This window comes from Spodoptera frugiperda, chromosome 7 (assembly GCF_023101765.2).
Source record: "Spodoptera frugiperda isolate SF20-4 chromosome 7, AGI-APGP_CSIRO_Sfru_2.0, whole genome shotgun sequence".
In the NCBI taxonomy this organism is placed as follows: Eukaryota; Metazoa; Arthropoda; class Insecta; order Lepidoptera; family Noctuidae; genus Spodoptera; species Spodoptera frugiperda.
In genome coordinates, this window is record NC_064218.1 from 1,074,902 (window position 1) to 1,087,587 (window position 12,686).

Consider the following 12,686-nt stretch of genomic DNA (forward strand, 5'->3'; position numbering starts at 1 on the left):
GGACTTACCTACTAGAGATACAATTTTGATATAAGTTTTATTACATATATAAAACTTCTATACCTAGTACCCATGTTTTTTGTGTTTAATAAGACGGTAAACGGGCAGATGGATCACCTGATGGTAAGCAATCGGCGTTGACCATGGATACCAGAAGAGTAATAAGTGCCTTTTGGGGGATAGGGATTTAAGGGGATTGGGGGACTGTGAATGGAGGACGGGGGAAAGATTGTCTACTTATAGATAGGTTATTGAGACTGATCATAATTAATTATCATTCTTACACCTACATATTTGGCAGTACTCGTCCCAACTTCCAACATGTACAAACAAACGTAACCTACAACATACTACATACAATAATTTCTTTCGTTATCAGTAAATAATTACAACGTCTTTACTTTTACACTATTGCTGTCCTTTACTGACAGTGTGAGTAGCAACCATTTACAGAAGTAGTAAAATATTTCATCCCACCATTTAGGCCCAGTGCACAACGGCGGAGGCGCAGCGAATAAAGAATAAATCAAAGAAGCATGAAGACGCACCGTGCGCCTTTTACTAAAATCAATATCTGGCATGCCGTTTTCATCCGTATGCCTCAGTAGTTAAGGTTTACTTTAAATTGATTTATTCCCAGTATCTTCGCTGTGTGCTGGGCTTTATAGTGGAAATTATTCAAAATAGTAGTTGTCTATCCTTTTCTTTATTTTACTATTAGTAAAGGACAGCATTATAATAAATAGTACATCAGACAACCTTCTTTACCTAAATTTTGTCTTTTTCACTAAGCCGAGCGAGGTAAAGGAACCTAAAGTGTTGCTGTCTCTGTTTTACACGTACGTACAGCGAATGTTAGAGAGAGACAAAGCTGGTTTAGTTTGGCACTCGCAAAGAATAAATAATTGTATTTGTGTAGAAAAGGGAATAAATTATGTATTTATAAGTGAAATAGCTACAGAGGTTGATGTGTGATGGTATAACTAATAATCTCAATAACTAATCTGTCAGTAGCACGGCCATAATTAAAAACCGATTTAAATCCAAAATCATTTGATTACATTTCGTCGGTGGGCCGAAGGTTCACGCCCGCTTCCCCTACATGAGGATGCGGGTACGAAACCTACTAATGGCAAGTACCAATTTTGTTTAGGATTTTGATATAATAATAAATATGCTAGTAAGCAAAATTACCAACAGATATGTCATTGAGATTGCCTAAAGTAAGTTCTGTTATAAAAACCTTTATAACCAGTACAAAACATCAGCATTTCAGTTTATTCCAATTTGTAGAAAGTTTACTTGATTTTCAACTTTATAGCATTGTTATAAAATCGAAAATGGAGTACATAGGTTACTAAATGGATTTTTCCTGAATTGCAACCGAGTTTTGTTTTCAAGATTATTTTATTGTCAACTATGCATTTAATAATACAAACAACAGATTTTTCTTTGTTTTATAAAATCTTTTAAAAACCTTTAATATTTCGAAATAGCTGAATCTGCTCGTCTGTACATATTATAAAGTTTCTTATAACAAAATGTATCTTGATGTCAGATTTTATGTTTATATGTAAACACGGTATTTCAACAAAGGTATGGTGGTATACAAAAATAGTTACATAATATGTATTATATTAGACCATGTTGCTTCGGAAGATTCTACGAGGTAACTTTTTACAAGAACTTTTTTGAAAAATCGTTTGAAAAAAAGCTTAGAGAACTTTTTCTGTTCAAATAAGGCGTTCTCAACTAGAAAATTTCACAAGACGTTTTACCAACCTCAATTTACAGTTCTGTCAAACGATTTTGATTCGTATTGCGTTAATAATAAGACGATTAGCAGCTGCAGCTAATAATAGGTATTATAAATATATTTTTACTGGCATTGTCATTCTTATGTCAACAGAATAGAACACAAATTGGACTGGATAAGCTGTAGATTGGGTTTGTTGTCTTGCAATATTTTCGAAAAGTTCGATCGCTTTTCAGTGGATATAAACCATCGTTTTTATTTCAAACACCAATTAGCCACAAACATATAAATATTTCCAATAAAATAATTAGTAATGTATGTATACTGTAAAATATTTTTCTCAAAACGTGTTATAAAGTAGGTATCATGATTTTATTTAGAGAGCTTTAACATTATACCATCAGTTAAAATGGGTTATTTAAAAATATATTTATCTCTTTACTTCTCGCGATATTATGTCACATGTGATGTAAATATTGTAAACTTCAGGGTAACAATTTGTCTTTTCAGAATTCCCTATTCAGATCAACAGAGCAGTCTATACGAACACAGGTGGCTCAATAAGAGACCTGTAAGTCTTTTCAACGATTCGATACGCCTTCCGAATCAATTCGATATTTTGTAATTTTTATCGATAAATCTATCGACCATCACTACAGTAGATAATTACTTGCTACCTTGCCTGTCGCGGGCAACGTCGATATGTGAGCCACGTGAGCAGTGAGCGTCCGAGTAATATCAACAACGTGATACATTATATTGTAGAGAGTGGCAACGCACGAACAATGTCGATATATTTCTGGAATCTGTCAATAAATATAGTTAAGTAGGCTACCGACATTGCTCGGCCGATGCATACGTCCACACGACAGTCTAACCTGGACTTTACGATCCAACACAACGTCGTCTACTCCAGCTAGTTAAATTACTTAATAAATTGTGCAGAAACCGCAACAAGCAGACAATTACGAAAACAATCTCTTCGAGAATGGTCTTTGGTCAAACCATTTTCCATACAGGGTTACTAAACATATACATGTGAGCACTGTCAACGTGTCAACGTGTCAATACGTACATACTTACAGCTTACGAGTAACTTACAGTTAGCGGGGACTAGTTCAGGCGATATTGGTCCGCGGCGACATGACTATGTAGTGGTGCTCCATGGGCGCGGGCGGGATGATGGGCGACATGGGCATGTAGTCGTTCTCCACCTGGTCTTTTAGCCGGACCTTGCTCATCTGCTCGTGGCCCAGCAGGAGGTCCACGATCTGCTGCGGGAGGGTGAGGGCGGCCACACTGTCTTCGGATAGCTCTATGGACAGGTCGGCCTCGTACTCGAAGTCGTTCTCGAGGCACTCGACGGACTTGGAGCAGCGGTTGGGCTGCACGTGGTCGGTGTCGTCGAGGAACTCGCAGCTCTTGGTCTCCCCCTTGGCCAGGCTGCCGGACGTGATCTTCAGGTTCTTCATCTTGCGGCTCACCTTGAAGCTCTTGAATATGTCGCGCGTCGGCGTGAAGTCGAACTTCTTCTTTTTAGTTTCGACGTCTTTGTTCTCTTTGGACGTTTCAGATTTCTGCGAGCCAGTGATGCGGGAGTCGCTTTTGAGGCGTTTCCTGTGAGCAAACGTTATATTGATGTTAATGTTGTTTAATCGGTAAAGCGGTATAATGATTTAAGGATTGTAGTGCGTGGTATAGTTACCGGAAGACACTGAAGGGTTGTCGCTTGGGCAGCGTGTTGGTGGTGGCGGTGGTGGCGGCGCGCGGCAGCGAGCCCAGCGACGAGTGGCGCGTCACGCTGTGCTCGCGCGCCGCGCCCCCGCCCGCGCCCCGCGCGCCCCCGCCCCCGCCCAGCCGCGCCCAGCCCACGCCCGGCTTCAGGGTACTGAACGGAATACATACATTATTATGTGCGTTCATACAGATTTTTATGAAAAACCATTTCAAAAAATACTTAAATATCTATCTAAAGTGTGTACATACCTGAAGGGGTGTCGCGGCGGCAGTGGCGGCGGCCTGCGCCTGCGCATGGTGGCGTACACGCAGTCCCCCACACACTCGTACGTCGGCTCCTCCGACAGGGGAGCGCATAGAGCCTGACCACACATTACGATTGTTTCATTAAAACAATTACATACATTACAGACATAAATCTATACAGAACAGACCATCTTTAAGACAAAGTACAGTAAAGTTGAAATATGGTAACTATGGAAACTAAAGATTCATCGATGCTTACCTTGAAGACGCCATCGGGTACGTCGCAGGTGATGGTGCAGAGCGCGTTGGTGTTGGTTCCCTCCGGCAGGTCGGGGATCTCCTCGTAGATGCCCGACGCCACCGACAGCAGCGAGCGACGGTCCGACATACTGCAACAATACCATGTTGGAACCATATTGGAACTGAGACAAATTTGCTACAAATGTACGAGTAGCTACATTTTAAATAGTCATCTAAATAGTCTATTTTTACAAGATTCATTTAGAAATGTCAAAGATAACTGTACATACTTGTCATCGAAGGAGGCAACGGAGTGTAGGTTGAAGGGCTGCGCGAGAGCAGTGGCGGAGGCTAGCTGACCTTCCCCGCTGTAGCGGGACAACTGACCCACTGGGATGTGCTTCGACTCCTGCGTGGGGACAATACCATATTTACTCAACATATCATAAACAAAATGTCAAAATAATTGAATACATTTTCAACTATACTGTAATGTAATAAAGTCGAAAATCGATTGAAGAAAACTTGTAATTTTTATTAACTTGAAGAGCTTAGTGTCTAGCAATTTTTACCTGGTTTATATTTCGATAGACATGGATGTGACAGAAAAGTGCAATATTTAGTTAAATACGAATGTATTGTGCTTACCTTAGACATTACAAGGTCTATGTCATCCAGGGATACTTCTGAAGGGCCGCTGTACCAACTGCTGCGGCGGACGTCGCCTGGAACCAAAGTTAAGTTATAAATATACCTCCAAACAAATAATGATTAAAAACTTTTTTACTATACATTTTGGCTGTATAAAGTATACAATCTGTGTGATGTCAAAATTATAAAGTATATTTACCCATATGTGTATCAGAGTAGGTATGTGAGCGTAGGTCTCCGTCACTCTTGCTGAGTTTGTGCGGGGAGCGAGTGACGCGGGGCTCGCGGGGCTCGTCCGAGGGCAGCGCCGCCCGCAGCGCGCGCGCCAGGGCTCCGGCCAGCGGGGACCGCAGCCTCAACTCGCCGCCGCCGTTACTGAACTCACTGAAACATCGCAAACACGTTAATAAGATGATATTAAAAACACCTGTAAATATACTCCTAAAATATATCAAGTTAATCTGCATTCTACATTAAACAAACTAGACAAAGGCAAACGTTAGTTACTATCAATAAAAATCTAGATAGACATTTCCTTTTCCCTCAATTTGAACTCAATGTGAAAGGAATATTTTTGTATAACGATATCTAAAATCAAATGAAGATCACTTTATCTGTACTTAAATAACTTGTACATACCGGTATCAAAATATTTTCTAGTTTTTTACTCAAATAATCAGAAAATAGGTTTTAAAAATATTCTATAGAAATGCTACAGCTAAATCCTTAAATGCAACTGTACTAAGATGCATCAACGCGTAAAATGTTAGTAGACATGAAGTATGAATAAAAAAAGCCAAGTAAATATGAATTTTCCTTAATTAGTGGGAACGAGTGTGACGTCAATGTGTTGAGCAATAACATAGTATGCGGGTGTTTTCTTGTGTTCTCATTCACAAACAATGAATAATTTGTTTGTTACTATCTGCACTGTTGTTGTTGTTTCAAACATAAGGAAAATGTGTTTCTATGGAAAATCATTAATAACATTATACTACCATCTGCTTGCTGTTTCATAAACGTTGAAAACAACTTAAGTGATACATAAGTTGTTTTCAACATTTCTTACATTATTATAAATCAAAATCGCTTTATCTGTCCCTATGCCCCTTTGTATGCTTAAATCTTCAAAACTACGCAACGGATTTTGATGCGGTTTTTTGACAGATAGAGTGATTGATAAGGAGAAGAGGAAGATTCATATGTATAATACATGCATAATATATCTTGTTTTAATTTTCAAAATGATTGTTTTATTTAAAAACTGTATAACTTAGCAGAAGTATAACATTAAATGCATTAATTTTGTACAATTTCTAATAAGAAATTAATGTTTTTCGGACACGCAACTGCAAAAACTTTCGACATCCGACCGTTTAGTTAAAGAGCTCGATTTATGAAAGTGACAGGCGTTTTGAAACTACGGCGCGGTCGTGGGAAGCAATTTATTATGCATTGTATTGTACACTGGCTAGCATATCAAGCTACTCTTTTCTGACAAATATCTTTAGTAGATTTTCAACGTTATGGGTTACCACACAAAGTCGAAAATCCAATGAAAAAAATTGACAGATTGGAGTACGTTGACCTGCTGGTCACTACATTATGTTAGTAGAGTTTTCAAACAGTTCGTAATTTTATTTTCTTTGAGTAAATTGCGCCATGTTTCCTCACACATGTCTTTTTTTGTTACAAGCAAACCTTTTCAACAGGCGCGTTGTAATTACCGCCACTTAAAACTATACGGTGCACGTTTTTCTATTGACTGAGGCAATCGATATATAGATGGGAGGTTTCCTGGCTCAGCGAATTACAAAGAACAAATATTGTTGCATTATTTCTTCTGTTAAGTGTTAAGTAACAGCCACACAGTAAATAGTCAATAAAAGTTAACTTTCACAAGAGTTGTCAAGTATTGTATAATGTATGATAAACCGGCGTGCATGCGAAAACACCAACCTATCGACAGTGAGAACACAAGTTCTGTTCTTATCATCATCGGTGAGGCGCACGTCCCTGATATGTTTCCACTCTAGGAAGGTAGCGAGTTGCGCACGCGCCACTACCACCCCCGCCGACGTCAGGGTCACCACCGTGTCGGCGCTCAGGCCGCACTTACGGGACAACTCAGTGGCGACCACGCTCACCGAGTATGAGTCTTTTAGCAATGGCTCGTTGTCTGAAAGATGAGAAAGCATGATGTGAGGGCGACTTCGCATTGTGTCAAGAACACGTTACATAGCTGTTACTGCATTGTTCGCAATACGCTTAGGTAATATTCTGATGATGTAACTGAAAGGTGGCTATTGTTATTTTGAGCGAGTGCTGTAAACAAGAGCTGTTGTTTTGCACTCGTCTAGGAATAAAGGACGTGCTGTACATCACTTCTATTATAGATTTCAGATTTTGAATGTAAAATCGCCCTCGGGAACATTAAACAAACAGCCAAATGATAATGTAATTAGTATGGAGATGTGTTTGTTACATGATATGGAGCATTGTAACACGGATCTAGTACAACAATAACACATAGATAACAAGGCACATGACCGCGACATTGTCTGTAACGAAACAGATGGTTAATGTTCAATCACCCTGTGAATGGTCGGTAATGATGCAGCCAATGACTCACTACACCCAATAATAAATAGATTAAACGTTTACTTAAATAACAACAAACATGTTAACACAAGACCAATTCATTTTAAGTCATATTTGTTCTAATTTTAAGATCAATTTTAGTTGCTGTATCATGCATTATGTGTAATATGAGTAACTTTGAGAATCTGTAGTCTGGACTCTGGATTAGTGAATCATACTGGTCTTATTGCCAAAAAGAATAATTTAGACACATAAATATACATTAACTGGACTAGAGAAACTATTAAATAGACACAAGAAGAAGAGCATTTCATATTATTCAGCAAAAATATTATTAGGTGGTCCCAATACTCACTACATACTTGGTAAAATGTGAGTGTAAATAGACAAAATACACTACCTCATACACGGAACTAAACTTTTACTTATAGGAGTAAAGAATAGTTAATAGAAGGCCAACCTGATATGGTAATTATTTAACTGCAAACTAATTGGAGGCCTGCAAACTTTAATCCATTAAGCCAAGACCTTGGCCCATATAGGTAGCTAGTACTTTGCACAATTCCACTGAAATGCTACAAATGATGACCTCAACAAACAAATTATATAGCTACCTACGTAGATGCACTACCGCAGCAGAGTAAAATAGACCATTGTGTGTAGATATTACAATTTTAAATAGGTTTGGCGCGTTTGCATTCAATGTGGTGACGTCAATGGCGTAAATGCAAATTTTAGGCCTTGGCCAAAACATATTTTGTGTGTGTGATATGAATTCTGGCCATTTGAAAAGTTCCTCATTATAATTGATGACGTATAATGCGCAAACTTTTATGAGGGTCTAATAATTTAGTCAGAATTTTTTATAGATTTTCCTCAAACATTCAGTAAAAAAGGTTTAAGTTTAGAAGGTACAGTCATCATGTTAGATAATGGAATAGTTACAATAAACAGTGTTTTGTAGGTAGTAAAGTGACACATAACTATAATTATATAATAATATGTTTACCATTGGCACACTGGGACATAGATGTACTTACATAATTCTAGAAAAAAGTTATGTGTATGATTTGTAGCAATTGGCGTTCCATTGTCTTTGCCTACCCCTGCCTGTCTGTATGTATGTAAAAAAGTTATGTATCATAGCTTTTGGTATTGATATAACATATAACATAACACCTCAAAAATGGCTAAAGTTTAAAAAGTAGATAAACTTTATTGTTTTTTTTTTCAATCCAGATTTTCTCCAATCCAAAAACTGATATAAATGTTTAACAATATTTAGCATTATTTGCAATGGAATGAATGAACTTTGCTCTGCTTATTCATGAGTTTGCTGAGATGAATTTAATTCCCAAAATAAATTGAATTGCCTCTGTTAAAGTGTATTGACCTTGTGTTCATCTGCATACAATACACATAATTATACATACTACTATATTACATTGCAGTATTCAAAGGTACCATTGTCAATCCTACCTACATACATTATGACCAAGGGTTTGTTGACTCTTAGAACTAACTGTCGAAACTCCAATAACAAAGGAAACATATAAAAAATAACAATAGAAATTATATTATTATAAATATATGAAATGTATAACGGTTTAGTTTAATGAAATAAATATTGATATTGAATTATATTATATTCCTAGTTATAGAGAAGTTATATTGTTGTCACAATACATATTCTTTATTTTTCAGTGCTTAAAAATGATCATGGCCTTTTTAAAAATCATACAAATAGAGTTTTTGTTTTAAAAATAGTGTGTTTGTCTTCCTCATTTCTAATTATGATTTTCCACAATCTATTTGATAGTGCAATAGAGATTGTAGGTGTACAATAGATAATAGATATTTGTAATGAACATGAATATTATGAATTCACAAGAATTTCCTTTTTAATGAAAAATTAAGTACTATAATAGGTTAACCAATTAGATTAGATGTTAGACTGGTTTTAAGACTACCAACTAGTTGGTTACATGAATGTGAACTATATTTACTAGTTTTCTAAGTAAACCATGTATCTAGACTACACACATAAATAATGATGCATGAATAACTAAATATTAATAGCTTTTCTAAGAACTATGATAACTGCTTTGAAAATAAATACTTTGGACATATTTTTAATATGAAATATGAAATATCATGTAAATTAACCCAGGTAAATAAACAATATATTTATTTGTGACATTTTAAAGTGTTGGTGTTGTAATATTTAACTCAATTTAAAGTATGTGCAATAGTTACAAGAATCCCATGATGCAGCCTGTGGTGGTGAGTCATAGTCAGTCAGTCAGAAACATCAGAGTCAAATTAGAACATATGAGGTAGTCTTGTATACTTTTACCACTAAACATCAAAATAAGAATGTTTTTATTTATTTACTTAGACAATTATATTATGTTTATTTACTTAATTAATAGACCAGTGTCAACAAACAAAAAATACATATTCAAGGTGACCAAAAGTTAGGGTGTCACCACTTCAAATTATTGGACTTTGACCACATGGGTAAATGCAAATAATAATGAAGGTAGACTTACCCAATATTTTGCTCCCATTTAACAAAGCTCGGATTTTTTCCATCCAAACTTGTGTATCGTGCAGAGATTGTGCCGCTAGCAAAATGCGAGGTTTTCGCGGCTCGTCAACAGAGAATACAGCAAAGGCATGAGGCCGCGTGCGAGATTTGGCTCTCTTTACTACGCAACCCAAAGGCAACTCCACCGAGCCTGCTGAAGCACCTGCCTCGCTGCAGTATACCGCCAAGGAAGCTCCCGAACACGTCGGACTCGGTCTCAAAATACACCATTGTCTTTTCCACGACTGTCAATAACAAAATAATCAATGCTACAATGTTGTGATACATCCCAATGAATAAATTAATCTACTTCGAAGCTTACCTTGAAAGGATTTAAGCCCAAGTTAGATTTGAACGGATACTTTATTTCCAAGTATCCGGACATAATGAGTTTTATGTTTTTACACTGTATGAAACATGTCTAAAATAAATAACTTGAATTATAAACACGCGATGCACATGTTCAACCAAACAATATTGTTTACAAAAAATCATAGACAAACAACAAAAATAGTGATTGGTCGGTTATTTAAAATCGATACCAAAACCGGTTTTTCCCAACGACTGATTTATTTTTGTTTATGGTATACTATGTATGTTTGTAACAAAAATGCACTTCGAAATACGAAATTTTATTTACATAATCAAAAACTTCAGTAATAAGTAGCAGTGTAAGTAAATTGGTTGTTTGAAATCATCCAAGAATAAATAGAAATTAGTCGAAAACAAAAATTTCGACTTGCAATCTAATTAGTCTGTCAACATTAGTCGTTTGTGTCATGTCACTCTTGTCTGTCAGTGTCAATTGTCAAAGTCTTCCATCTCTTCACCTGACCCGTAATTTGTGATTGAAATCGATCGTGACTATTAAATTTATGCGGAATTAAAATATAAACGAAATCGAATCTAATTACAGATTTGTAGAAAGAGGCCTTAAAATATTAAAATGAAGCAAATTCTGTCAATCCTCTTTGCAGTGTGTACATTTTCTGAAGTACTATCTGCTGTTAATCTTCAAGAAGAGGAAGTTGGTAATGGTAGATATTCCATCGAAGGTAAAGTCTTTCCACCTGAGGAACAAGATTTGTTACCATGGCAAGTGGACACACGCGTGCATGTGAACGGTGGTGAATACATAGGTTTCGTCAGAGACGATGGTACATTCGTCATACACAACGTCCCTTCGGGTTCGTACGTCGTTGAGATTTTGCACCCTGACTACATGTACGAGCCAGTCAGAGTAGAGATCAACTCCAAGGGGAAATTCAGAGCTAGAAAAGTGAACTACATTCAGACATCACAAGTCATCCAAGTGCCATACCCACTAAGACTGAAGGCATTAACAAAGTACAGGTATTTCCAGGTTAGAGAACAGTGGCGATTGACCGACTTCCTGTTCAACCCAATGGTTATCATGATGGTGTTGCCACTACTGTTCATTATGATCTTACCTAAGATGATGAATGACCCTGAGACCAAGGAGGATTTGAAACAAATTAGCAACTTGGCGAAGATGTCGGATATGCCTGAAATGTCTGAGATGTTTACTTCATTGTTCAGTGGTGGTGCTACAGCCAAGGCTTCAGCTGCAAAGGCCAAACAAGTGAAAAAGAGGCAGTAGCAATGTTCTAGTTGAATTATTGATAAGTATTTATGATCAATAAGTATTGATAATATGTATAGTGATGTAAAAATTAAATAAATTGTTAAAATGATCTGTGTTTGTGAATAAAGCACCCTCAATCACAAACCATGCATGAAGTGAAAAAGATATGTGGTACCAGAACAGTGCCGTTTGTTATTCCATTGTTTCTGTCAGCCCCTATTGAGGACATGTGTGTTTGTAAATAATAGTTTCTTGTTGTTTCATGGCTAGGTAGATTGCTATATGCTGTATAACTGAATGGAATATCCATATATTTTATCAATGAGAGATTAGGAGGAAAATAAAACAATGACTCATGATACTTAACTTGGTGACAATGCTTGTTTTCAGTAGCCTGGACTACACAGAATATAACTTATGAGTTTGTAACCTACTCTGAAGTTTCATGGTATATTTGTTTTACTGATGAAGTCATGAAGCTGAGCTTCAATCTTCTCATTATAGGCACACCCCTCAAAACACTGACTTTTTGCTAAGAAACAATACCCTTAGCAGAAATTTGCTTTATGTTTAAAGTAATGAAAAAGAGAGCGAGTTTGGCACTCTGATTGCCTGGTTCAAATAAACCAACCAAAAGAAAGTTTGCTTTATTTGAGCTGGCCAATCAGGGCGCCGTATGGTACAGGACTTCTAGAGCTAATTTGATAAATATATCTTTGTAGTAGTAGATTTCTACTTATGTACCTAAAACATTCATGTACATCAGATAAACCATGAATATAAATAAAAGACAGAACTGTTATTTTCAAATGTTTTATTTGGAAATATATCTATGACAATAAACCACTCTCCTACTCTACAGAGAAGCTTTGTAACAACTTAGGAAGATATTACACACAAATACATAAAGTAAAAAAAAAAATCAGTCATTGGTAATTTGGACGGAAACTACTTAAGTAACATGCTCACATAGGCATATAGACATGAGATTCTCTTTATACATATAGTAATATATTTTTTTAATTTTCTCTATTATAAATTTTGGACGGTACATTTTGTACACAGTTATAAAATCTAATGCTATCAAATAATTTGCTGTATGTGGCACGACAATACATAGTATAAGAAATAAATAGGTACTCTCAGTTACCACAATAATACAAAAACTTAATACTAATTAAAAATATAATTACAAATCAATGTATACTTTTTCATTAAAATATTCCCAATAAAATTTTATATAATATTGTCTTTTGATA

At 36.4% G+C, this 12,686-nt stretch overlaps 2 protein-coding genes across 2 annotated transcripts; one reads left to right on the top strand and one right to left on the bottom strand.

Moving 5' to 3' along the window:
• Nucleotides 1–557: 557 nt before the first annotated feature.
• LOC118266495 (uncharacterized) lies at nt 558–10,324 on the bottom strand. The gene is made up of 10 exons (XM_035579970.2): nt 10,144–10,324; nt 9,784–10,066; nt 6,590–6,809; nt 4,830–5,014; nt 4,628–4,704; nt 4,270–4,388; nt 3,999–4,128; nt 3,743–3,855; nt 3,462–3,644; nt 558–3,373 (listed from the first exon to the last, which is right to left on the bottom strand). Exons 1-10 carry the CDS (start codon nt 10,204–10,206, stop codon nt 2,875–2,877), a joined length of 1,872 nt encoding a protein of 623 aa, XP_035435863.2. The 5' UTR covers nt 10,207–10,324; the 3' UTR covers nt 558–2,874.
• A 287-nt stretch (nt 10,325–10,611) lies between these two features.
• Nucleotides 10,612–11,536, top strand: LOC118266496 (ER membrane protein complex subunit 7 homolog). The gene has a single exon (XM_035579971.2). The coding sequence runs from the start codon at nt 10,768–10,770 to the stop codon at nt 11,440–11,442; it is 675 nt and encodes a 224-aa protein (XP_035435864.2). The 5' UTR covers nt 10,612–10,767; the 3' UTR covers nt 11,443–11,536.
• The last annotated feature ends 1,150 nt before the right edge of the window (nt 11,537–12,686 follow it).